The 27,946-nt window shown below is 42.1% G+C and overlaps 1 protein-coding gene across 2 annotated transcripts; it reads right to left on the minus strand.

Moving 5' to 3' along the window:
• Positions 1 to 847: 847 nt before the first annotated feature.
• On the minus strand, positions 848 to 22,276 carry hck (HCK proto-oncogene, Src family tyrosine kinase). Of its 2 annotated transcripts, none has more exons than XM_084553206.1 (13): positions 21,877 to 22,276; positions 13,471 to 13,541; positions 9,871 to 9,904; positions 9,234 to 9,327; positions 9,052 to 9,147; positions 8,672 to 8,775; positions 8,315 to 8,464; positions 7,410 to 7,562; positions 7,132 to 7,314; positions 5,989 to 6,065; positions 5,235 to 5,388; positions 3,730 to 3,861; positions 848 to 3,225 (listed from the first exon to the last, which is right to left on the minus strand). In XM_084553206.1, exons 2-13 carry the CDS (start codon positions 13,531 to 13,533, stop codon positions 3,023 to 3,025), a joined length of 1,443 nt encoding a protein of 480 aa, XP_084409332.1. In that variant the 5' UTR covers positions 13,534 to 13,541; positions 21,877 to 22,276; the 3' UTR covers positions 848 to 3,022. The 2 variants fall into 2 exon arrangements, with proteins under 2 accessions (XP_084409332.1, XP_084409331.1); XM_084553205.1 differs by having other exon boundaries at positions 13,411 to 13,541; positions 21,877 to 22,275.
• Between the last annotated feature and the right edge of the window lie 5,670 nt (positions 22,277 to 27,946).

Consider the following 27,946-nt stretch of genomic DNA (forward strand, 5'->3'; position numbering starts at 1 on the left):
AAAATCCCCCGCCTCTCACCGATGACAGCTGGGATAGGCTCCAGCAGACCCTTAACAAGAATAAGCGGGTACAGAAGATGAATTAATTAATAAATAGAAAATAACTAAATATTCGTCAGTTGACTTAAAGGGGAACTACTTTTTTTTTTTTTTTTTTTTTTTTTTACAACCTGTAACTTACTTACTTACCTGTTACTCACCCATATAACTTTTGTGCCATTTGCACTAATTCAGCAGATAATTAGATCAGCGTATATCCAATATTTTGTTATGATAGTGCTATTCCCCGTTGTGTCCGGAGTTACCTGTTATCATCATCCAGGGTCTGTAGATTGATCTACAGACCCCGGATGATGTCTTTTGACCTGGATGATGTCATCTCTGAGCGCCGTGTGCACCTGCAACGGTCGGCTTGTTTGCCTGTAATTTGCTACTGCTAGTTTTTTGCAACATGGCTGAATATTTTTCCAGTATTTGCCCTGTCACTCCCGCTATATGGATATATGGTGATCTAATTATCTCCTGAACGAGTGAAAATAACACCAAAGTTATATGGGTGAGTAAACGATTGTATTTTATGCTAGAAATAAGCTCCAGGTTGTAGTAGTCCCCTTTAATAAAATAATCAGCTGATTAAATTTACTGCTGGTTTTTAAATTGATAACAAAATGCATTTATTTTTAATTAAATGTGCACATTAATAAAACATCTAAATCTTTGCTTTATCACTAAAATGAATTTCCATAACTTTAATAGTAGGCTAAATAAATAAAAAAAAATCGAATGATATATGCTTTGCTATGATATAAATGCGCATTTGGGAAGTTTCTAAAACAATTTAGTTAATCATTTATTTATTTATTTTTATTGACAATTGCATAGAACCAAGCATCCCACAAAAATATGGCAAAGGCTTAATAATGATAAAGAAAGACACACAAATATTCTTTATCCTATTACTATGGGTATGTACAGGTGCTGTGCAATGATTTGCTTCATTCCCACTTCATGTAAGAAGTAATTCACGAGGAAGATGAAAGCTTACATATCAAGAAAAAAATGTTCCCGTTTGAAATTTTAGGCTGTTTGGTCCACAAACTACATTTTAGTCAAAGTAGTGAACGTGACATTGGTTCCATCATATGATTTATACTTTCTTTAATTTGCCCTTTATCGGTTCAACAGCTTGAGAAACACGTTATCTAAACAGTACTGAAAAACAAAAGAAAAATGGCTGTCACTAAATAAAGAATAGAAAAACACTCAAGATCCAGTGATGTTCACAGCTCTACTAGTTAAATGCATTCACTGATTTATCAATAATTTAAGTGATAAAGGATGAACATTGATAAAGGAAGAATCAATATGCATCATTAGTTAAAGACCCTGAATACTTGCATCTCTTTGTGTATATCAGTGTATATACAAACAATGAAATATATATTATACATATTGACCCTGAAAGAAACAACCACTGCAAAAGGCACAACAATGGTCCAAGCGTCACGGAAAATATCTATGGAATATAAATAGAGGATTTAAGCATAAACATCTTGCACTATGTAAAGGCCGCCACTTTTATTTGACAACGTAAAACACCGCACAGCTCAACGAGAAGGGAAGTGGGCCACTGTGAGCATCTGTGTTGTGTTTAATGGCTGCACAATGTGAGCTGGACCGTAGCGGCTACACCCAGGCGACCTATAATCACATCTTTACAAATAAGGCCTTCAATTTCTGAACTGAAACAATATTTTTCTGTGTGAAAACAGTCACAGTTTACTATAGCATGAGCTGTATGCAGAATGCAAGGGACTGTACGCCAATTACAGTAGGGGTGAGAACAGAAAAAAATGGTATTTGGGAAAACATCAGGATTTATTTCTGGTCCGTGCACATTTTGGTGTTTCGAGTTTGAATTAGGCTCTAAAATAAGATAAAAAATGAATAACAGTTTATTTGATTTTTACTAAAAAAAAAGCAAAGTAAATTTACCTTTATTTAGTGCTGAACAAAATGATCCATGGACCAGAGAGACCTGGACCAGTGGTCACCATGGAGACTACTTCCTGGATCAGAGAGACATGGACCAGTGGTCACCATGGAGACTACTTCCTGGACCAGAGAGACCTGGACCATTGGTCACAAGGAAGACTACTTACTGGATCAGAGAGACCTGGACCAGTGGGCACCAGGGAGACTACTTTCTGGACCAGAGAGACCTGGACTAGTGATCACCATGGAAACTACTTTTTTTTTCCCAGTTTTCAACTCTGGTTTTTAAAGCAAACTTGAAATACCAAAAAAATGCACGGACCATTTCTGCCTCCTCTTGTATTCATATTGAAACTACTCTACTCTAGTCCTAGTGTCTTGGTGCTTCTCCAGCACAGTCACTAGTCATTTTCACTTGCACACTTGCTGATACATAACCAGCCCTTCACCTGCAAAACATATTAATGCAGTTTAGACACAGATACTGTGTGTACTAAATCCCATGTCACATATTTTCTGTACCATTTTACTGTGATCCATGTCCACTAACACACAACACTACTGCTGGTGTGCGGTTTGATGGTTTTGTGATGATAAATATCTAGTGCACGTCACTCTGCTGTAACTGCAGTCAGACAGCATGTTTATTATGCTGCCCACCTGACCAAAGTGTGAGGTAGGGCTGTATGGTCATACTTCTAATTTAAGTTGTGGGCAGACCTATTCTGTGCATCGTAACGATGTTTTGATTTCCTTTTCTTTCTGTGGTTCTGTTATTTTAAGATCTAGTTCACGGAGGTGCAGCAATGAGAATATCAAAATATACGCCCACCAGTAATTTTTGTGCAGTCCCTTGTTACGATGGTGTGAATAAGATAGAGAAACCGAGGCAGACAGACAATGAAAAAAAAATAAAAATAAACAGATGTGAGGCGACATCATATGTGTGCAGTGATCTACTCTGCCGCCGCCTGCAGAAACCGCTGCTACAGTCGTCGTGAATGTGAAAAGCACTGTAACAGGAGTCTCATGGCTGCTGCTGATACTGGCTCTCTGTGGCCGTGTAGAAATCCTCCAGGACGCTCTGCAGGTAATCAAAGGTGGGACGGTCCTCGGGCTTGTTCTTCCAGCACTCCAGCATGATTTCATAGAGTTCGGTGGGACAGCTGTCCAGGCGCTGCATCCTGTAGCCCTTCTCCAGGGAGCGGATCACCTCTGGGTTGGTCATCCCTGGAAACCAGAGGACAGCGTTGGATTATTAGAAGCTGTTAAGCTCAGTGGATAGTTGGTTTCATGCAACAACTGAGGGACGGCCTGTTATAAATATGACCAAATTTATCATATTTAAGTGTACCTAAATGCTAACATGGTAAACACACCACTCTGCAGAAACTGAAATCTAAAATGTCCACTTCAGCCGAGATAACGTATGCATTCCTCCAATGCCGGTTTGTGCACATTCAATTTATACACCTGGGAACCTTTGGCAAGCACTAGTTTCTCGTAGGACAGGCCAGAGTGGGAACTACATCTGGTTAATTAAACTGAAAATATCCAAAAAGAAGAAGTCCAGTTCCCCTTCTTTAGTGTTTCTAGATGAGCTGGATGGATAAGAACCTTCACAGACACAAAGCAACTGAACAAAAATGGTTGTGCACCAACTACATGTGCATCGTCCTTGGTCTCCACAACATTATGACAAACTTTATATCAAGAAGTGGGTGGTCTCCTTACCTGGGTATGGTGTGCGTCCATAGCTAATGATCTCGGTCAGCAAGATGCCAAAGGACCAGACGTCAGATTTGATTGTGAATGAGCCGTAGTTGATGGCCTCAGGGGCCGTCCATTTGATGGGGAATTTGGCTCCTGGTTGTTGAGGGAAAATTAAGAGCCCAGTGTTAGTGATGAAGATGATAAATATTAGTCATTCCTTTTCTGTGACTGAGACGAGACGCTGTAGAGATAAAACCAATATCTGATGATAAAAAATAACTAGAATGTTATTTGATATGATAAGACGTTATTTGAATATCGGACATTCGGAACATATGATCTCTTCACACAGGCTGACTGTTTTTCAGAATGTGCGTCCCTGTCATGTGATTGGATAAGAATCGTTGGCCTATCTGATCTCAGGCAGTTGATGATAGCCGACCAAAACTAGCAAACTGCCACAAGCCCTGTGTCTGCAAATTAAGTAAGTACTTTACTAGTTTTATAGTCTCATCTAAGTACTTTATTAGTTCTGAAGTCTCATCTAAGTACTTTATTAGTTCTGATGTCTCATCTAAGTACTTTATTATTTCTGAAGTCTCATCTAAGTACTTTATTAGTTTCATAGGCTCATCTAAGTACTTTACTAGTTTCATAGTCTCATCTTAGTACTTTAGTAGTTCTGAAGCCTCATCCAAGTTCTTTACTTGTTTCAATGTTTCATCTAAGTACTTCAGTAGTTCTGAAGTCTCATCCAAATACTTTACTAGTTTTGTAGTGTCATCTAAGTACTTTAGTAGTTCTGAAGCCTCATCCAAGTACTTTACTAGTTTTAAGGTTTCATCTAAGTACTTAACTAGTTTTGTAGTTTCACCTAAGTACTTTACTCGTTGCTGTAGTTAAAGTTATTGCCTTCTGCATTCATTATTTAACTAAACCTGTCTATATCTAAATGCAGCACCTTCAATGAATCCTTCTTGTGTACACTGCCCCTTTTATCTATTTGTCTAAAAATGTCTAAAATGTGATTAGGACTATTAACCCCTTAACGCCTAGTGTCGCGACGCACTATTTCCGTTCAGACTGCAGACGAAATAACGCATGTAATACTCCAATGTCGGTTTGTGCACATTCAAAAAATTCCTAGGAACCTTTTGCAAGCACTAGTTTCTCGTAGGACCGGTCGGAGTGGTAAGCAAAAACACAAATAATTAATTTCTTTATATAATTGAAAAATCAATTCAGGCGTTAAGGGGTTAAATGTTTTTGTCCGAAGACTAAATCATAAATAGCTGTCACAATGAACACCTGTCCTCTCTTACACTGCTCATTCACTAAGCTCATCACTGTCGTACTCCCTCGCTATTTCTGTCGTTCATTTTGTAATCAGATTTCTCCGACACAAAGTAAATCCCCGCGAAGTGTCGAAACCGTGACTCTTCCCATTTCATCACTTCCTAGTTTCTCAAACACTTCTCACACCTCGGCCACACAGAACCGTGTCAGGGGACGCCGCCTGGACGTACCTTCTCTGGCTGTGTACTCGTTGTCCTCGATGATACGAGCGAGGCCGAAGTCGGCGATTTTGCACACGAGAGCCTTGTTGACGAGGATGTTGGCGGCTCGCAGGTCTCTGTGGATGTAGTTTCTCTGCTCAATGTAGGCCATGCCCTCGGCAATCTGGAGACAAAACAGTTCAGGGTCAAAACAAGACAAGGAAATCTTTTCTTTCTGGTTATATCTGCTTATATTTTGCTGTAATATGCATGAGGATTTATTCAAACGTGTACTGTTTTGCTTCAGCACCTTTGTGTTGGCGATAAAATAGATCTAGCTGATAATTTAACAAAATCAGTCATGGTAGGACTGAATCAAAACAGGAGGGTTGACCTTCTTCCTCTTCCAATCCCTCTCTCCTCTTTGTATTATTTGGGCACGGCTGTACCAATATTGTATTGTATTCACAATGTGATGTGTTTTTGTTTGCCTGTGAGGCAAAGTCACAGAACTTCATACGGGTGAATGAGGGCTGTGTTTGAGGACGGGTGCGGTCTCATGTGCCGGAAGGTTTGACACGTTGCCGCCGGTGCGATCCGCCGTCTGTGGTTATTTTATTTCTCCGTTATCAGGATTATCAAGATTACGGCAGAACATCGGAAGCTATGCGAATATTCAAATGTGGCAAACAAAGGGTTCACTGACAACCAAACAACCAGGGAATCTCGCATGGCAACATATCAGGGGTCACGTGGAGGGGAGGGCTGACGGCCCAACTCTCACCTGGGCGGAGAAGTCGATGAGTTTGGGGAGCTGGACGCGGTTTCCCTCGTCGCTCTTTAAGAAGTCTAACAAGCTTCCTGTGGGCAGACACATTAACAGACATTAACGTTAACCGAACACACTGGACAGCTGCAGCTGTATGGACAAAATGAAATAAAGTTCTTTGTCAATCAAAACAACAAAGGTTCAGATAGTATTTTTGATGTCAAACACATTTAATTTCCTCATTGTTCTTCCCTCACCCAGTCACAACTCTCTCAATTTAAGAAGTGTCATTGGTGTTTTAACCATATATTCCTTTAGCTAAGTACTGTACTTAAAGGGGAACTACTGTTTTTTACAACCTGGACCTTATTTCTGGCATAAAATACGGTTGTTTACTCACCCATATAAATTTTGTGCAATTTGTATTCCTTCGGGAGATACATCATCCAGGTCAGAAGACATCATCCGAGGTCTGTAGGTCAATCTACAGGCCCCGGATGATGATAACAGGTAACTCCAGACTCAAGGGAGAATAGCACTAGCGTATCATAACAAAATATTGGTGAAATGAACGAGTTTCGCAGCAGATAATGCGTTATTTAGAGGCTGCGTTTCGGTGCCCCATTCACTCCCACTATATGGATATATGCTGATCTAATTATCTCCTGAAGGAATACAAATTACCCAAAAGTTAGGTTGTAAAAAACAGTAGTTCCCCTTTAAATAGTATTTTTCCAATTGCTATAACTACCCTTTACTCATCGCTTTAAGCTATTTTAACCATTACCACTACTTTTAAACATTTATCCATTGGGTTTACCAAGCTATTTAAGTTATCGGCTACTTTTTAAAGTGCTCATAAACCAGACTATATTAGCATATCCCACGTGTCGGCATCAGAAATATGGAATATATGTGGAATATTAATGTGAATGTACATTATTAATTTGACTGACATTTTTTGCATTTTTTAATTAATTTATTTTATTTCTATTTTTATTTATTTTTTTATTTTTTTAACTGTCTTACACATTTATTTTTTATTTTTTTATTTTTGTGCAACTGAGCTACTGTGACCAAGCTATTTCCCTCTGTGGATCCTTAACGTCTATCTAAGTCCACCTAATGCTCATGCACACATAACACCTAGACACACACCTTTCTCCATGTACTCGGTGATGATGTAGATGGGCTCCTCCTTGGAGACGACGGCGTTGAGTCGAACCAGCTTGTCGTGCTGTAGAGTCTTCATGAGGTTGGCCTCCATCATGAAGGCTTCCACTGACATGCTGCCGGGCTTCATGGTCTTCACTGCCACCTTGGTGTGCTTGTTGTACGTAGCTGAAGACAAAAAAAAAAAAACAATAATCACAATACAGCTTTACTCGTTCCTTATCAGGTCACCTGGACTCTCCAAAGATTTATATTCATCTCACCCATCCAGACTTCTCCAAACTGGCCGGCACCGAGCCTCCTTTCCAGTTTGAGCGAGGATCTTGGGATCTCCCAGGCGTCCTTCTCCCACGGTTTCTCGGGCTTGGGGCTCAGGCACGCTGTAGTCAGGTTTTGGCAGAGGCCATCTCCTTGCTCTGGAGGCATTAGCAAATATATTTGTTGATCATCTATATCTGATTTCATTTATGTAGTGGTATTTGCAGGAGGAACGATGAGAAAGCAGTAGAGTTTGACACAGGCTGAGGTATTGGAGTTGGCCAGCAGAGAGCGCTGTGTGTCACTATAAGGATAATGTTTGACGGTTCAACACAGACAGGACTGAGGTTGGATGACATGAAACGACCAGATGTGTGCACATTGGCTCCTGTAGTGGGATTCCCTTTTAAGAGGTAGAAACCCAATGTGGCTCACTTTGTCCAAATAAGGAGTCTGGTTCTATTTTTACTAGAACCTTTGTAGAATATTTGTGCTTTATGGTATTTCTATAAACTCTCGGTACAATTATAACCAAGGGGATGCTGAATTCAGAGTCCAGTGGCATCTTTGTGCATGACATCATTGCTATCAGGGGGTTTTCCACTATTTAATCTGTGAGAAAAGGATAAAAATGTAAATTTCCCCTTGGGTTTATCGCAAATTATGTGCTACTAACACTCTGATAGTTTCCCATAGAGGCCAGGGTCATGCACGTGGACCCGATTGTTTTGGGTTCCTCTTTTTATGTCAGCTAAAACTTAAGAGGTCAAATGAGTGCAAATTTGAGAAGACTAAATCGTTTCTGCTTCCATCATCATTTTAAAGTAAGAATACTGCAACGCAATCGGAAGGAGGTTGAAGTCATCCAGCTGCAAACCAGGAACAAAGAAGCCTGACGGTCGTAACTCACTCTTGTAATGGCTGACCAGCTCCTGCAGGGTGCCGAAGGTGATGCGGGGAGAGATGTAGAATCCTCCGTTGTCCAGCGTGCGGATCTTATAATGTTTGACCGTGTCGCCGGAGTGGGGGTCGTTGTCCCGGACGGACAGAGAGTAGCTGCCTGTGGGACAAGAGGAACAAAGATGGGGAAAGGATTTAGAAAAGCTTCTGGAACGGTTTGCAGACCAACGTGGGACACTTGGAGAGCTAATCAGGCAACTTAGAATTACAGAAGATCAAATGAATGTGTCCTTCGATTGCATGCGATTTGCGACCAGTTTTTGTTTCCACTTCTTCTTGTTTTTCTTGTTTTTTTGGTTTTACCCACCCTTGGTGGTCTCGCTGTCTCTGATCATGAAGGATCCCGTCTTGTTCCCAGGGGCCAGCAGCTGCCTCTCCGCATCTTTCCTGCTCACGCCCTTGAAGAACCACCTCGACAACAGGAAACAGATCAGTTAGTACAGAAACCTCTCAACGGCTCTTCCTGTGCGAGCCCTCTGTTTTCCATGCATACTGCGCGCGCTGCTTCCTCGTTCGCTGCCACGGTCTTTGTCAAAGACTAAAACAGGTGGCATCCAAACACAGAAGGCAGCTACTACTACTGCTAATCATTAGTCTTATCATCTGACAGCCTCTCTAGACCAAAAAGAGCAAGAAACCTTTCACCCCTTATCCCTACATGTATGTTGTCAGTGTGTGAATACTTACTCCTCTGCCTCCAGAGTATCCTTGGCCACATAGTTACTGGGGATGAAGCCTTCCTGGTTTGTACTGATCAGCATAGCTCTCCACCACTCGCCTGACCTACAGCAAAAAGAAAGAGCTAAGAACATGACAACAAACCACAAGCTTCAACAAGTCCCCGGGCTAAATTTGGATGCTCCTCTTACTCCTCCAAGATCCGGAGCTTGTCTCCCTTCTTGAAGCCAAGGTCTCCCTCGTGGATGGCCTCGTAGTCGTACAGCGCCATGGCGATGCTCTCTCCTGCGGACGGAAAAAAAAAAGAAAAAAACTTGCAGACACATCGTGGTGAGAAAATATGGCCCTGAAAACCGCAAGCGTGAGCTAATATTTTGAGAGATGCTTTTCACGTGGCGGTGACATATCTGTCTGTGCATGGGTTTATTTCAGTGGACGCACGGTCTGAGCGAAACAGCAGGTCTTCATATTGTCATGTTTTCACTGTGCGACTAACTTCCTTCTTTTTGACAATAATAATATTAATGGCCGCAGAGTATCTCGGCCCTGCACGGTGAGAGAAGGGCTATCACTCTCTACCCACACTCTCCTTCTTCTCTTGAGGTTAAAGGCTTGTTATACGTTTAAACCGACACAGATCGCACTGTTTTCAAAAAACAAAAAACAAACAAAAAAAAAAAGAAGCAGGCTCTCTTGTTCACATGCACTTGGCTGGTGCTTTATTTGTGGTTAGCTTTAGCATAAAATGCAAAATTAAGTACAGGAACTCACGCTGCTAAACTACGTACAGTAAGAGGAAGCACAGTAGTGGCATGTAAATGAACTCACCATCAGAACTGTTTGCATTGGGAGGTATTTTGGGCTGTGGAGAGAGAGACGGATATCAAGATTTCACTCATACACACGGATAAATATACAGAAGACGTTCAAACACTGATTCCTCGTGGGAGCGGAGTGAAACGGTTCCCAAAATGTGTGCTGGATGCTTTTACTGACAAAAAAACCCTCGTAGAATTCACAAACCCCGATTAAAAAAGGTGACGGATGTGACAGGATGAACCTTCTACACCTCGGGACTGATGCAGACGGGACCGCGGCCTCTCTGCCGTCCACCTCACCCACCTACACGTCTCTTCCATTACATTATCTCAGTCTGTTTGATGGAACAGGAGCACGTTCAACCCTTCTGGGCAGAGTCAGGTGATTTCATTACTGGGCGGCAATGAGATTACTAACAAACAGACTCTGCTGTATGTGCAACAGCTCTATATGTCTACGCGTTTATATTGCACATATTGCACATGCTTTTTTTTTTAGATTGGACTTTGTAGATTTTATTATTTATCATTCAGACCTCAGTATTCAGCTTTCTTCCCTTTTAATGCATCATGTCTTGGTGCATGACAATATAAGAAATACCAAGTTGAATATTCATTTAACACCTGTTTATTTTTTAGCTCTTGACAGAACTGTGTTAATTCGCTAAACCTCTGACCGAACCGCCGCCTCACATGTAAATATTCCGTCGATTCTCTCATAACTTTCACGCTTTAAGTTTCGGTCTTATGCTCTTGTCTTGTTTTTACTCTTAGTATTTACGGCGGAGCTGCGGCGTTTCATCGCTCCGCTAACCCTGCGTTAATCCTGCACCCTCGAATAAACCTGAATCTGAATCACACAAACAAAAGAAGATTACACTAATGCAAGCTAAAACCTTGAAGATAGAACAGAAACAAAACAAACGACGAAAGATGGTTCAGCAGCTCTAGGGTAGCATGTAATGTGTAGGCTGTTAAACCAAAACTAGAAAGGTGTGATGCTGCAGACTAATTTAAGTTCATCACTATGCGTATACAGCATATGCATAAATATTGAGGGTTGCAGCAGTTTAAATCTGTATGAAACTCACATATTTTCATCATGCGAACATACAGATGATCGAATATCGTCTAAAACAACCTGCCCTGTAGCGGTTTGAGCAGATTAATGGCGCATTTTAATCAAATAACTGATTTTATTTCTACGTAACATTAGTTAAAACCAGAATCTGGACAGAAAAAAGGACATATGGGTCAAACATAAGGCCCGGGGGCCAAAACCGGCCCCGCCAGAGGGTCTGATCTGGCCCTCGGGATGAATTTGCGAAATGCAAATATTACACTGAAGACATTAACTGCAATTTTTCCAATTAAGGTAATTGCTGTTCCAAGGGAAACATTGGGTGTTGTCATTATTCATAGGTAAATACGCTATCGTGTTATTGGTCCGGCCCCCTTGACATCATCAAATGAGTTTGACACCCCTGATGGAGGAGGTTTTCAAGTCTAAAAAGTCACAATGCTGCTTTCTAATGTCTTAGTTGAAATAATACGTGCTCCTGTTTTTTTTATTTTAAACATAGGATGCTTAATTTCTAACCGTGTCATAAGCAGAACCACGAAAGAAGCCGAAGTGGCAGACAGAGGGGCCGTAAATTCACGTCTGTTACGTGATCAAGAGACGAGGGGCGGCTCAAGTGTTGCTCAATACGTCTGATAAAACCCCTCCTGCTCCTCCGAGCGCTCACTCGGGCTCTCTGTTTCTGTCACTTCCTCTTTCTTCAGTGAGGGTTGGAGAGATGTTACTGTCAGCTCACAGGAAGCAGTAGCCGTGGCAGGCGGGGGGGGCGGGGGGGGGCGGGGGGAGCCGCGCTTAGCCGCCGCCGCCGCCACAGCTCTGCTACTTAGCCTCACATCAAAGTCTGGCCAGTATGCAAACTCACAGAGTGATGGGAACATGTGGAGGGTGTGTGTTGGCACACATCTATCATCTGTGACTAAAAAAAAAAAACTGCTTCCTGTCACTCGCGGTAGTTCCCACTACTAACTCTGTGTTCCTTCCTCTCTTGTACTTTGTCAGACTTTTACTGCTTCTTCCTCGTTCTTTATTTAAGGCGCGTCCGGTTCGCTGATAGAAAGTACTTTACCCAAATATCGTTAGCACATTTAACACCTTTAATACTTCTTTATAGTCGAGTGACGCCGCAAATCGAAGGGGAAGGAAGGCACGTTTTACTTATTTCCTTATTTGCTGTTTCTTAGCTCGAGGAGCTAAAAGGGAAACCAACTAAAAAAGAGGCGATTCACGCCCAAGAGCTAATATTACAGGAGGGGAAAACATAAAAAAATATTCATTTATGATACAAAACTTCACATAGCGTTGCATTTTCTGCCCGTCCTTTGCTCTTTCCAGGGGCGCAACCACCAGACCGATTGAATCCCAGGTAGCTCAAGGTTCACCCTGTCCCAGTTTTTCATTCTACCTGGCTCCAACCCAGGAAGTCAGGAAGTCACCCACCCACCCACACCGAGGAAGTAAAGCTTCTTGTTTTGCCTCGTGTTTTATTTTTCTGTTATTTCTGCTTTTATTTTGTTAACCGCTTCCTTTTGTGTTCTAGTTGGCTTGTCCTTCCTGTATGTGCCCCGTCCTGATTGTTTCCACCTGTCCCTCATTACCCCACCATGTATATATTACCTGTGTCTCCCTTAGTCATTTGCCAGGTCATCCTCTCTTCTTCAGTGGAACCAGCTCTGTCTCAAGCCTTGTTCTGGACCAGGTCTTAGTTTTCCTGGACTTAGTTTTATCTTCCATGTCTGTTTAATATTTGGTTATTTTTACCTTGGATTACGAGAGAGATTTTGTGTTTTCTTAAAGAGAAATACAGAAATACAGCCTGAACACGTCTGAACGTGTGTTTTGGGTTCAGACCTTGTACAGCCACGACAGAAAATCTGTCTTCATGCTGTTTTCGCTCTCCTCTAGAGCGTCTAACCTCCTCCACCACCTTTTATATCTCCATCTTTTCCACACCTCCATCTCGCTCTAAACCTGTTTCTTTTTCTGCATTACGTCAAATAAAACAAAAACACTGGTTCTGGCGAGTTGTTTAAAGGTTGGAGGGCCTTCGTTTGGGGCCTCCTCAGGTCATTTTGGTGCAACTTCTACTGGAGTTTGTCTTTGTGTGTGATATTCATGAGTGTCATTGTGTGTATTCAGCCTCCACCACTTCAACCTTTGTTACTTGAACCTGATGCAGTATGTAAATATATTATGGACCTTAACATATTTACTGTTAGATAGTTTCTCTTGTCTTGCCTTATTCTATATTTTGTATTTTGCACTGCTGTTGTAACACCTAAATAAAGTCTTATCTTGACCCTGAGCCTGGGCCCATTGAGCCAGCGTGCCCATGGTTTACTTGCCTAAAGCTACTTTTACTTTAGATATCTAAAGCGACTCTAAAGTGGCTTCGACATTGCTATTGCCTTGACCCCATACTTAATTGAACTATCAATTAAAACGTAGGAAAGCATGAGGTGATTTGCTTACAGGTTTGTTTCCTGTGGTGGGGTCTTTGACATAGTGGGCAGTCTGTGATCGGCTCTGTACCTCGTCGCTCCCCGTCCCTTTGCCGCTAGGCTCCGACTCCTTCTTTGAGCCCACACAGCCCATGGTGTCTTCTGTGGAACGAGAACAAACGAGAGACGGAAAGATGTGAAAACAGCGCAGGGATAAAGTGGGATAACAATCACTACAGCTGATTTAAAAATAAATCTTTCTTTCACAAACATGCTTGGACGGTTATGAGGTTATGAGCTACTTTCAGTTACTCTGTACGAATACCTAGACGTAATGTGTGAATAACTAAGATCAACGAGTTCATCTGAACGTGGTACCTTCCTTACACGTCATAGTGAAAGTGACCACGGAGGGCCAGGGTGGCAATGATGCGAGAGAAAGAGGAAGTGAGGGCGTGTTGCTGCAGAGCGACAGAGCACATTCGCTGTGGCCAGGAGATAGGATATATAGCTTATAATTAATAACCTATTCGGTTCTTTTTATGGCTCGTTTATGCCTCTCAGCTGCGGTGCTTCTGGCAGTGTAACTTTGCATATTTCCAATCATATTTCAGCTATCGTGTGTTGCTGGGGTCAAGGAAATCTGCCTGGGCCTTCACAATTACAACTGAAACACACTGTAATGAGGCTGTTCCTTTAACCAATCACATTTCAAGTTGGTATTCCTCGGCCTTCTCTGTGGTCTAGGGTGGTGTCAGCGTTTTCACATCCTCTGACTGGAGCCGCTCCGTTTAAGCTAAGCTAGCGGTTCATGTTCATCTGTTGCTAGCTGCACAACGTTTTGATAGCTAATTGTTGAACCCACGATGGAGGAAGGAGGAGAGGCTATCGATTCGGTCGCAGATCTTCTTAGAAAGACATTTTCACGGCGGACTTTGAAGGAAAAGCTGGATACTGTGAGGAAAGGCCGCCCAACCCTGGAGCTAGCTAGCTAGCCTGACCCAGCTGGGGAAACTTTCAAGTCAGCAACTATGAGCGCTAAATTGTCTCATCTCTGTATTATATGAGATACCCATCTATGATTCAACGTGTATCTGTATGATGTTGATGGTTTCTAAAGCAGTGGTGTCATAACTATTAAAGTATTAAGAGGTGTTTTGAATAAGGTCAGAGGTGATTGAAGGTCTAGGTGGAAAATGTACGTCCCACCACTGGTGTGTTCATACACCATGACGTCACCAACTGTATTATTGCATTGTGGGTAAGGAGGAAGCTGGGGGTTTTTTACAAGGAAAAGGAAAAACACGTCTCTGGTTCTGATGAATTTAATTTGGATCATAAATAAGAAAGGTAGTTTGATGCTCAAATACTGGAAATTCCCTTTTTCCATCAAGTCTTAACACTTGATTAAGTTGGTACTGTTATGTTCGTTTTTAAATTCTGAATATTTCCATATGGATTTCAGTTTTTCGTCACGCAGCACTGCTTTAGAGAGGTTGATATCCTTATTGTTTCTAATGTGTTTCTAATATATATCTAGAGGAACAACAACTACAGTGAAGAGCCTTATTTGGAGCAAAAAGCAAACCAGAAAATGGTTTACCGGCCGACGCGAAGGCGAGAGGATGTTTTTCGGTTATCAGACAGTTCTGAAACATCTCAGTTTACTGTTACTGTAAATGCGTTTTTCTTATATCTCTAATTGTGGGTGGGGAAGGCGTGAAAACTGCGTATCACATGATGTTGTTTGATATCTTTCTCAGCGTGGGGGCAAGGACCGAGAGGACAAGGATGTCTTATAGTTCTCATGGTCAGACAACTCCCTGGATGGATTAATACGGGCGTACGCATGTTTCTGACACGTCGTACGCGTCTATAATGCTGCCGGCACAACATTTATTTTCCACCTTTACAGTAATATACAGGCAGAGGGTTAGTAGTTAATTTGCACATTTTTTCCACAAGAGATATATCTGAGGTGTATTTGCAAGATTTTCCTGTACATTGCTACATGTGGTACGTAGCTTACGTGCGTTTGTGACGTAAGAGTGAGCAGGCGTCTCTTTATTGACGTAGCTGCTTTTACAATGAACTTTCCTCAGAGAACAAACCAGCACCTGAAGATTTACGACGAACTGAAATATCAGCACCTTATCAAAGAAGGAAATCTCAAAAATCTGAAACTTGTGTGGATAAAACAACTTTATTACATTAGAAGAGAAGCAACATCATGCATCCCTGTATTAAACCATAAATCAGCAGCTGTATCTGTGGGCTATAATCCACATTAGCTGATTTAAATTCTAATAAGTCTTATAGGTGTGACTCAGTCTGAAAAAGATCCCGTTAAAGAAAATACATTTTTTGCTATGCTAACAAGCAATGGAAATATCGTACGTACCCATTAGTTCACAAGATATAAAAATACACTATATATAGTGTATTTTTATTTTAATTGTACGTAGATACACATACATATATATACATACAGATTAATTTAATTTAATGTTTTTTAATTTATTTAAATTTTTTTAATTTTAATTTTTTTAGATTTGTACGTATAGATACACATACATATATATACATATATAAACATATAGATTTATTTAAATTTAATTTAATGTTTTTTATTTTAATTTTTTATTTTAATTTTAATTTTTTTAGATTTGTACGTATAGATACACATGCATATATATATATATATATATATATACATATAGATTTATTTAATTTAATGTTTTTTAATTTTCATTTTTTTAGATTTGTACATATAGATACACATGCATATATATACATACAGATTAATTTAATTTAATTTAATTTTTTTATTTTTTAACTATCTTAAACCTATTTTTTATTTTTATTTATTTATTTATTTATTATGTGCAACTGAGCTGCTGTGACCAAGCAGCTTCTCTCGTGGATCAATAAATTCTCTCTAAGTCTATATTTGCAGTCATTTTTAACGGCGTTCCTTCTTTCTTTTGTCCCGTGGCAAATAAAAGTTCTATCCACACATCTCCTTTAGTCATCTGTACCATCTAGGGAATACTTTGTTTCCCCTTTGTATCGCGTTGTATCTGCATATGCATATCTCTGTATGTAAATGCGTACGCAGATAAATGGAACAGAGTTTGACAGGCGCCAGAACAAAGGGGAGTCTGTGGCCGCTGCCTTTACAGCGCCAGCATAGATGGGGAGGATTAAAGGAGGCCGTGTTCAGCGTCCTGTCGTCCTGCAGACTCGGCCTCGGCAGGTGGAGCGGGTTCACGAGTGACAGGAAACAACAGCGGTCACAAAACTTGTAGATTTTTAGCGAGCGTCTCTCGATCACCTCTGCTGTGAAACGATCTGCTACTGTAAATGCTACCACACTCAGTGCTAAGCAATGGAAAAAGTTTCATTAGACTTTTTTTAAACACAGGAAGTTCTGTTATCGAGGTCAAAATTAGTGGTGTTAACATATTTGCTTCCTTTTTTTCTCTCTCTCTCTCTCTGTGTTCCAGGTCTGGTTCCTCTTCAGATGTCTCAATTAAAAAAGGCTCTTTGGGCAGTTTTGACTTATATTTAGAGCTCTCCGGCTCAATTCCTCTAAATAATGAACTATAGATAGCTCTAAGCTGGAGCTTTGCTTTAGTTTGGCTCAGTAACAATGCAGCTGTCATTCACTACGCTACGCTACACACAGACAAGTGGCGGAAAAAGTAGAAATTAATTAAATGAAACTATCTGAAGGCGTTTAATAAGACTTTGACGTTAGCAGAACCACCTCTGTGTGGGGTGGCGGGTGCCGAAAGTGTCGCCAAGCCTGCTGACGGGTGGCACACCTACCAGTTTTACCAACTTGTCACGTCGTACTCGTATTCAAATTGGACTTCTAAAGGCAGAAAAATGTCAGAGGACCGCTCCCCTGAGAGAACACATGTTGGCACGGTAGGCCGACGGAGAATTAGTTAGTGTTTAACCTGCAGTCTAATGTCAAACTTCAAAACGTGAGGATTCCTCTGTGATTTTATGTTGAAACTTCTCAGCTGGATGAACCCGGTTAAATAAAAGCTAATAAGAAGTTGGCCACGGTGCCCGAGAGGTTTCTGTCGTCTAGGTCGGATCTTTCTTGGTGTATTAGTATCAGGTGAGAGGTCTGACAATTCATGATAATCCGCCTTTTTTCCAGCCTGAATTGAAGCGTGAAACCTGAGTATCTTCCTGGTGAGCGGGCCCACCACGTACACGGTTCAACCCCAGGGTTTGGACGCAGTGTCAGCATGTAAACACTTCTCAAAAGTGCATTTATCTGTGTGTAAACGTCTGTGTGTTAAACTGGGACGTTGAATGTCTTTTGATATATGCGTGATTTTCAAAACAGGAAAAGCTGATACTACCCTGCGTCATGAATATACCTGAGGGGGAGGACCTAACAAAATAATCATTGGATCATTTAGGTGGAGTTACGCTGGGGAAAAAAAGCCCAAAATAACAAACATGTACATTTTTATGTGGTATGTAAAGGCAGAAATCAAAAACCAGGTGAGGTGAATGAAGTGGCTCGGGCTCGGGACGCTCCACGACCCGATGTGACGTCAGCAATGTGTCCAGACTGTGGTAGATTACATCTCCACTCAAATTTCAACTGTCTTGTTTTCTTTTTTCCAGCTTGGTCTGCTAATGAAACAGTGGAAATTACGATATTAAAGGAATACTTTGGTACTTTCAGAAAGCATCAGTTAGCTAAACTCCTTTGAGACCAACGTAAGAACATCAGAGCAGACAGCAGGGCAGCGAACGGGGGAATAATAACTTCTACCGAATGAGTGCTGAGCTTTCAGAGCCCCAATAAAAAAATTAAATAAAGCCAAATCTGCAAAATCTGACAAAATGGTTTTATCTGATTGTGTATCAGCGTCAACGTTTAATCCTCTTGTTTGGGCTACGAAGCATGAATCTATGAGAGGGAGCTCAAACTTTGACACAACGCTGACGGTTTCAGTTCTGTGCTTTTGTTTCTTCTTTTATTTTTGTCCTCCTCTTTGTGGTTTACCGTCCAGACCGCCCAGACTTTAAAAATAGAGCCTCTGTTGCAGCTGGACCCAGAGGAACAACGGTTTCGTTAAACTGAAATGATTTCTTTTAAATATCGAGATATGGCTCGTGACCTGGGTCGGGAAGATCTGCATCTACCTGTCTACCCTCAACGTGGTGAAAGAACCCAGGGATGGGAGTTGACCCTTGAAACTATAACATGTTTGCTAAATGGTTACAGCCAGGAGTTGCTTAGCTTAGCTTAGCTTAGCTTAGCATAAGACGCATAGAAATGTCCAAATGTCTAATATTTCACGTTACGTTTGACAACAACCTGGGACGCCTCAACTTTCATGGCAGATGCGTCCGTCTGAGACCATAATTCTTCCGAAAATATAAGAGCGTGGTCAGTTTTTGTTAACTGTTGTCAATTTCTCTTCCTCCTTCAGTGACGCATGCAGCAAGACCACAAAGTAAGCATTATTTGGTCGCGCTCAGAGACTTTCTTTTTCGTTTATACATAAGGGGGAATTTGCAAACTACCCACAGGTTAATCGGATGTTGTAATTAGCTGAAACTATGAGGGTGCAAATGCGTTGAACCACTGGCCTCAATACTTACCTGAAAAACCTGTTTTATATATATATATATACAATTTGAGACTCGGTGGGTTTCTCCATGCTCTGCTAGCAGACGGTAACAGGCTTTTGGCAGCCGTTTCCAAAATGTCTGCTTTCACTGGTTTGACTTTTAACTTCTTTGACCCTAACCCGTTTATGTTGTTGCTGATATTTCAATGAAACTTGAAGCATTTCACGTCGGCCACAGTTCTTCTGTTTGGTTAAAGTGATTAAAACGTCATCTTATTCCATATTAGTGGAATCTTTAGACGTTTATGTGCGATTCTTTAACGCCGCAGAGGTCCACTTCGCTAATTTATTGTCTGTAGTCGTCCTCGTTTTACCGCAAAAGCAATGAAATGACCACCGAAACCTCTAGAATAGGTATTTACCGGAACAGAGAAGTAATATTGAGTACGCAAACATGAGTTTTTTTAGGTCATCTTTCCCTGAACGAGGACCGAAACTGTTTTTATTCTCTCAAAATGCAAAATAAAAAGGGATTCTGACCAACAGAAGTGTTTGAAATGGTCCAAATATGAATATGTGGTCCGAGAATTGCGATAAATGCCAAATGCATAAATCATACGTGGAAATAGTTATCTTTTTTTTGATTAAATGTCTTTGAAGCAGTTGAATTTATTAATTTCTGACGAATATTTCACATGTCAGGCCTCACAGGGCGAGCTAGGATTGCAAAGTATATTTTATTGTGTCTTCTTCTCTGTTCCCTGTTGACGCTAACTTCTGTCCACTGTAAAAAATGTCATAAATGTTAAAATCTACATAGATGTCATCTGTGTTGCATTACCGGAGACAGAGATATTGCAACTTCCTATTTCCCTGCAACTTTAAAACCAGACGACAAAATCTTCGCTAAGAGTCTGAAAGCTGGCGTGATGAACTGGACCTGAGCGAATCCACGCTCCTCACATCTGCCCCTCACAGCATCTAAGCTGCATCAGCCCCCAAGGGCCGCAGGTCGTCCAGGACCCAGTGAGGCAGCGTGAACCAACGCGAGCTTGTTATTTTTTTTGCTCATGAATCGAATGTGTTTCAATTCATGTGTTTTTTTTTTCTCTCACAAGTTACGTGGTCTCTCTCTATAATAAGCCTCGTGCTATTCAAAGGCCCCAGTGACATCTAAAAAAGTCAGTTTTAGATGTTTATCGTCAGCCACATTTAAAAAGACGGAACCGCGTTTCAGAAGAGCAGTGTTGCCTTTCGGGGCCTTGTCTCTAGTTTTGATCAACGTGATGGAAAAAGTACATAGTTAACCACACCAGCACACCAAAATATATCACAACTTAGCTCTGCCGACACGCTGACGCTTTATGAACTGACATACCTCTAAACAAACAACCTCAGAGCGTACTTTATAGAGTTTGTGGATAACAAGTGGCCAACGGTTTCTGGTTCAAGCCCAGTAACTTTCAACGAGGATTCACAGCTCAGTGCACACACACTGAGTTAATCTGCTCGCTGTACCTGTCCGGGCAACGAGCAGGAGCCAGATCTAGTCCACGAGAGCTACAAATGCACCAGGGGCCCATGAATTACCATGCCTCCAAACTGTTAGAGAAGAAGCCACTCCACAGCTCTCAGGAGACAGAAGTCAGGAATAATTCATGCCTGCTCTGTTGTGAGGGCTGTGGTTTTGCTTTTTGGGCTCAGGTGTAAATCCTACAAGGTGTGAAAAGCTGTTGGCGACCGCCTCGGGCCACAACAACAGTAGCAGCATCGTCTGCCAGCCTGGCACGGGACCAACAGGACAGAAAGTAATAAAAAAATAAATAAAAAAAACAGACAGATTACATGTCATTTGCATTGCTGTTAGGTAACCTATCAACAGGAACACACTGTGGACTATAAAGTGTCTCCCTTCTCGTTTTCCACCTGAGCTTCAGCTCGTTAAAACTCTTTGGCAGACGGTGCAGTCGTAGCCGTGACATTTGTGCCAGTAAACGTGCTTCCCTGTTTCTGCTTTGTGCCAACACAAGCCAGTCGGTTTATGACGTCCCTCGCACCTAAAAGCTGACGCTGGTGTTTTTAGAGAACGTTCAAACTGTTCAAACGCTCCTTTAAAGTTTGTACTTCCTCTTTAACGTCCACCTCTGACATCCAGTCGTTCGTACCGGCGTACAAGCGGTGAATGAAACACCCCGGGGTTTTTCAGACCCGGGAGGATGTTATGTCACTTCAGGGTCGCCCCCGTGTGCAAGCGTCCACTTGGCTTTGTGATTGCAGCATTTTGGGCAGAAACGATGCAAGGTGAGGGGGGGAATTAAAAAGCTGGCCAGCAGGGTGATGTAATCATGGTGTTTTTTTGCAGTGTGTGTGTGTGTTTGTGTGTCTTAACACTCCTTCTCTTACTTTTCACACACACACATGTAAAATGAAAGTCAATGCAGAGACACGGCAAGAGCACAGGAAGAGAACTGAAACTAGTCTAGTTTCTGGTTTAGTCTGGATGGACAGGCTAAAAATAGCAGGTGGTCGCGGGCGCGCGCACATGTACGCGCAGAGAAAGATAGATAGATATATATAGAGAGAAAGTTTAAGTTTAAATCGTTAAATTCATCACTAGAAATCATCACTGAATTGATCTGTTAGTGAATTAATAGCAGCTTCACACTTGTGCCATGTCCCCTGACAGTGTGCGCAGGCGTAGGGCTGCCTCAGCTCAAACACCAGGAGTTTCCTCTTTTTAGAACCGAGCATCATCTTGATTAAAACTCCCAGCCCCTCATGTGTCCACCGACAAATCTTAAACTTTAACACATTCCCTGAAACCGGACTCGATCTCTTCACTTTCCCCCGCTCGTCTCCAAACTTTCCCCGAAACTTTACGCACTTACCGCGCTTCAGTCAGTCACTCGGGTCCCCTGCTGTGGCCGGAGCGGCGTGAGATCCTGTGAGTTACGGGGGATGGACGGACGCGTAGAGGGCGGTATTCCGTGTGCCTTGTTTTTGTTATGTAGCTTCCATCCCTACGTGAAGCGACAGCGGGCTGCTTCCTTGACCCCTTCTGCTGGGCTCGGCTGAAGAAGATGTGGACAGGGCGGAGGAGCGCAGCGCACTGGACTAGGAGGAGGAAGTTTGAGCCGTGCGCATCTGAGTGAGGTAGTGAAAAGAGGAACAAGAACACGCCAGCAGTCCCCTTTGTTTCACTCACTGCAGCAGCCTCTGTCACCTTTTTTTTTTCTTTCTCCCAGCTTTGAAGCTCAGAATGATCGGAAAGCTGCGTCAAAACGCCCCCAACTTTATTTGTAGTTGATTGGATAATATTCATTTGAAACACTTTTTTTTTTGGGGGGGGGGGCATTAACTGCTGATGTGTTGGATATTTGGGTGAGTGGGTGGGTGGGTGGGTGGAGAGAGGGAAGAAGAAGGGATAAATGGAAGGATGCGCGGACAAATGCCAGAGACACATTTGCATGGTGTGCAGGGCAGCTTTAACAGGTATTCAAATAATAGTTTGACAGCTACCGTGCTCAGGGGTGGAGGCAGGCACCAGGGAGGGAGAGTGAGAGAGAGAGAGAGAGAGAGAGAGAGAGAGAAGGGGGGTGCGTGGGTGGTTCAGCCCCAGGGCCACAGCAGCGCTCCGTATTAACACATGAGATAGCTCTCAGCTGTAATCCTTAATCAAGAGTCAGGATTAGACACAAAGTTCCCTCTGAAACCCAGGCTGGACGGGGGTTGGGGGGGGGGTTGACATGAGGATAAGAATGGATGAGAGAGGAGAGGAGGGAAAAAAAGCAGAGTAAGGTAGAATATGATGGTTTAGAAACAGATGACGGACACAAGATTTAAAATAAAGGAACTCAGAGAGGCAGAGCCGAGCAGATGCAGATGACGTTGCCAGGCCGGTGACTGAATGTCTAAACCCCAGGGCTGAAAGTCTTCCTTATTGGCCGGGCTGAGGTTTAATTATTACACAGAGAATTATAGCAGATGGTTGACAGATTACGCTGACAGGTGTACCGTAGACGGAACTTCACGCCAGGCTCTTTAAACGCGTCCTTTAAGCTTGTTAGGAGCAGAATCTGAACCGTTGTGCCTCTATTGGTCACGATAGGGTCACACTCTACCCCTCTGTTACAGCCATGGGGTCATACACCGACCAGCCACAACATTATGACCACTGACAGGGGAAGTGAATAACATTTAAACCATCTTGTGACAGTTCAGTGTTCTGCTGGGAAACTTGTGGACCTGGCATTCATTGGTGTGGATGTTACTAAGACATCTGGGGGGGCTACGTTCAGCGGTGTCTTGATACCTGCTTTAGAGCGGAGGCGTCAAACTCATTGTAGTTCAGGGGCCACATGGAGCCCAATTTGATCTCAAGTATGCCGGACCGGTAAGATAACAGCATAATAACCTATTGTTTTAGTGCAAAAAAGACCAAGTAAATTAGGAGAATGATTACATTTAATAAACTATCCTTGAAAAAAATGAAATTTATTAACAAAAATGAAGTGAATTTTGCGTACATTGCTGTCTGCTGTTTAATCCTGGGTCTCAGTGTTAGTGTTCTGTCCTCTTCTCTTACTAAAACAGTGGACGAATTAGGGATATCAGATATTTTAATAGAAAAGTTGCAGTCTATGTGATTTTTGCACTTTGCCAATTCGTGCTGCGGGCCAGATTAGACCCTCTGGTGGGCCGCTTTTGGCCCGCGGGCCGTATGTTTGACACCCGTGCTGTAGAGAATCAAAATAAACTACAGCACACGTCGCCCAGTCACACAGTCGGGTTAAATTCACAGCTTATAAATTAACTACGGTACATGTGGGGTCACATTGGAAGTGACACATTCACTAAGCCTGCAGCGAGTCGGACATGAGAGCTGGTTAGGGATCATTTTGGCCTTTTTCTCTACTTAATTAACACCGATTTAAAACAAAAACCAGTGTGTTGACCCTTTCCGACACAGTGTGAGGGTGAGCGTCTGCTTGTGGCGCCTTCTAAAGAGAAGAGAATCTGTTTATCAGCAGACTAGACAATGTCATCAAATGGCTTCGTAGCAGTTGCTGCTGCTGCTGGATGATGTCTAAGCTTTAACCGCATTGTTTTATATGATATGATCGACCTGGGTGGTCGGTGGACTAATAAAAAGGTTGATCTAATTTTTTGTGCGTTTTTTAGTTTGTTTTAAACTCCCACTCTGGCCTCCCTCCACTGGCTGCCTGTGCACTTTAGAGTTCACTTTAAGATTCTTTTATTTGCTTTTAAATCTTTAAATGGTCTCGTCTTTTAAAGACCTACCTCTCTGAGCTTCTCCACCCTTACACCTCTGCTCGGTGTCTCAGGTCAGCTGATCAGCTGCTCCTAGAGGTACCACGGTCTAAACGGAAGCTCAGAGGGGACAGAGCTTTCTCTGTTGCTGCTCCCAAATTGTGGAATGACCTACCACTCCACATCAGACAAGCGCCCTCACTGTCCATTTTTAAAACTTGTCTTAAAACCCATTTTTATTCCTTGGCCCAGCATGAGACATGAGACTTTTCCCGCTTTTGTTTAGTGCTTTTAATGTTTTTAGTGTTTTTAGTGTTTTTTATAGTTTGTCTCACCTACGTACAGCACTTTGTTTCAGCTGTGGTTGTTTTTAAAGTGCTTTATGAATAAATAAAGTTGAGTTGAGTTGAGTTAAACATCTTATTCAGACAGGAGAAGTGAATAACATCGACCATCTTGTGACAGTTCAGTGTTCTGCTGGGAAACTTTTAGACCTGGCATTCTGGACCCCGTGGTGGTCAAGTGAGCAGGTGGGAGGCTGAGCTGGACGGATGAAGATGACGTAAGAGAGCGACGTGTGAGAAGTGAGAAGTAGGGTTTTAAACGTGATGGGGAATTTAACAGGAAGCCAGTGGTGAACAGGTGTTATGTGACTCATGGAGGGGGGGGTCTGGTGACGATCAGAGTTTTGAATCTGTTGCAGTTTATGAATAGATTTGTCCGGTAAACCAAATAAGAGGGAGTTACAGTAGTCCAGACCAGAGAAGGAGAAGTAAATAACACTAGATCCTAAACTGATCAAGTATCTGTGGGATGATCCACAGAGGCCCCTCCCCTTTAACCCCCCCTCCCCAGTAACAACATTCTGTTGCCAGACACCACAGGACACTCTCAGAAGGCCCATGTCCATTCTCTGATGAGTCACTACAAGGAAGACGATGAAAACATTTTCTTTTCATGATTCAGTTTAAAAGTTCGTTTTCTAATCTAATCAGGATCAGAGTCGTCTTTATTGTCACATTTATTTATTCTCACAGATCTGTTGCGGTCGTTGCTACAGTGAGTATGAACACAAGTCAGGAATCGAAACAATCCAAAAACAAACACAGTCTCACATGGCTCCAGTGTGTTACGCTGTTTGTCCAGCTCCCAGTTTTCCTCGAGTGGAAGCGGAAAATGCAAAGTTCCCACAGTTTCCAAGCTGAAATAAACTGATCTTTTACTGGAAGTAAATAAGAATAATTCACAATCCCATCTTAAATTTTTTTTTCTTTGTTTTCAGTTCACATTAAAACGAGAAGAGAAAGAGGGAAGCAAAAAAGTAATTTTACACTGAAATGGTTTAAATTTCCATCTGTAATTTCCTCTTTGCTAAACGTGAACATGCGACCTAATTTCTTCTCAGCTACCAGGACCGATCCATCTTTTTTTTTATTTTTCTATTTGATTTTTTCGAACATTGATCAAAAGGGATTGATCCAAAATGGAAATGGTTGCACATCTCAGTAAAGCGGTGTCACGCCACGCTGTCAAACTTTCATCTTTGCATAACATCCCGACGACGTTGCTTCTGTTTCCCAGAACGCTCATCGTTATGCACAGAGCAGTGTTCACTCTCTCTCTCTCTCTTTGTGTGTGTGTGTGTGTGTGTGTTTTATGGTACAAAATATAAGCCGAGTCATACAGAAGTGACATTCAACTCATTTATAGTGCATTGGTAAAACAGTTTCTAAAAGAGCATCTGTCCAGGCCGCACAACGGCGCAGGATTCAGCTCGATAGATGAGAGCATTTGAATTAACAGACAGATGAACATGGCACTGACCATCGACAGAGTACGGTTCTTAATGGACAATAATGGCATGAGAGAGACATCATAGAAACAGTGGGAATCAATGGCATTAGGACTGTACATGCACGGTTCACACTGCCGGAGAAAAGAGGTGCAAAAAAGAAAAGATTTTAAAGAAAATAACGTATTTTGAGCAGCTGTCCCGTTTCATTTATTTTTTGTTTGTTTAGCTCACCCCTGTATATGTGTTTAAACTAGATGGAGGGGCGCGTCAGGGGCTAATGAGCTGACCCCGTCACTGGGTTTTTATCGCCTCCATCCTCACAGCTCAACGCAAGCTGTCACAGCTGCGAGTGGAAAGTTGAAACTTGCAAAATGTGAGTGTTCTGAAAATGGAAAAGAGGAAGAGGAACATGTTCTTTTTTCTTTTCTTTTTTTTTTTCTCCTCTGTCTTTCTTCGTTGACCACGTAAAACATTAAAGTGTCCCTGCGACAGAAATAAAATAGCAGTGACCGCGGTGCCAAAATATTGGGACTAAAGTTTAGACATTAGCAAGAGACACCAGACACATAGCTGGTTTCATTTAGTTTGGCTTTAAGGTGAAGGGGGGAGGGGGGGAGGAAGAGGTGAGGTGTGTGTGTGTGTGTGGGGGGGGTGGCAACTATTTTAGCAAATCTTCTGGGGAAAGAAATGTAAGAAGAAGTAAGAAGTTATTCTGGTGAAACGGCTGCTTGCTGCATAGGGATGACACGGCACTGGCGACGAACACGACCATTGAAAAAAAAAAAATGACTTTCCACGAGTTTAAACTTTAAGCTCATCTTCACTTTTTTTTTTAAAGGCTGCCCTTTTGAGTTGTGAAACTGGGCTCGTACGTGTTGCAAAACGTGCGATGTTTCTGAGCCTCATTCCTCCACCCAGCAGCTCGACAGAAGGCCGGCGCGATCACGTTGATGATGGCGGCGGCCAAGGTTTTTAACCCCTTTAATGTCAATACCGTTCTGAAATGGCGCTTTAACTTTAGGTCTGTTCAGTTTTGGCCAGGGATATTTTCTTTCTTTTTCTACTGTTTTGAATTGAAATGCAATTAAATGCATTTTTCCAGACATTAAAAGAGCTTGAGTTTACAATAGTCACGCCTGTGTCTATTATTTGATTCAGTCGTCCACTAAAATCCATTTAAATTGTTGCGATTATGCGATTAAAATGCGATTAATCGAGATTAATTAATTACAAAGCCTCCAATTAGTTAGAATTAACTAGCGAAAGCTTTTAAGGCTTCAGCCAGACCAAGAGAGAGCCGTGCAGTGTTGTGTCTATTTATTCATACTTTTTTTTTTTTGTTTGTTTTGAACTTTGGATTTGGACCTTGTGTCGTTTAACAGAAGCCCTAACCCTAAACCTTAATACTGAAATGTTTCTGTGAAAAGAGAAGTCACACACTAACACACACACACACAGCTGAACTGAACTAGAGTTACCACTGGGAAAAAGCAAACGCCTCTAAAAATACTGCAACTGCTCTTGAGCGAGAAGCTTCCACCTATAAGAAGTCACGTGCAGTTTAAAAGTTGCGTGCATAGCGTGGGTTTGTTTTATTCACCCCCAAACTTGTGATGAATTACAAAATGAATAAGAACTTCTGATTAAAAGAAGGATCCGGATGCAGTGCGCCGTTTATCCGAGATAAAAACTGCAATACTTTGTCGGCGATATATTTGACAACTGACGCATACAAAACGCAATTTTCATCTTCAGGCTCTAGAAGAGGAAGCAGGAGTCTGTGACAGAGCAGCGGCGCTGACGTTTTAAAATTGCCCTAATCCGTGCTAGTGCTGTAGTATAGTGCTGTGTAATGTAATAATATACTGTAATGCGCCATTACACTGCAGCCC

This window comes from Chelon labrosus (genome assembly GCF_963514085.1).
Source record: "Chelon labrosus genome assembly, chromosome: 10".
NCBI classification, from domain to species: domain Eukaryota; kingdom Metazoa; phylum Chordata; class Actinopteri; order Mugiliformes; family Mugilidae; genus Chelon; species Chelon labrosus.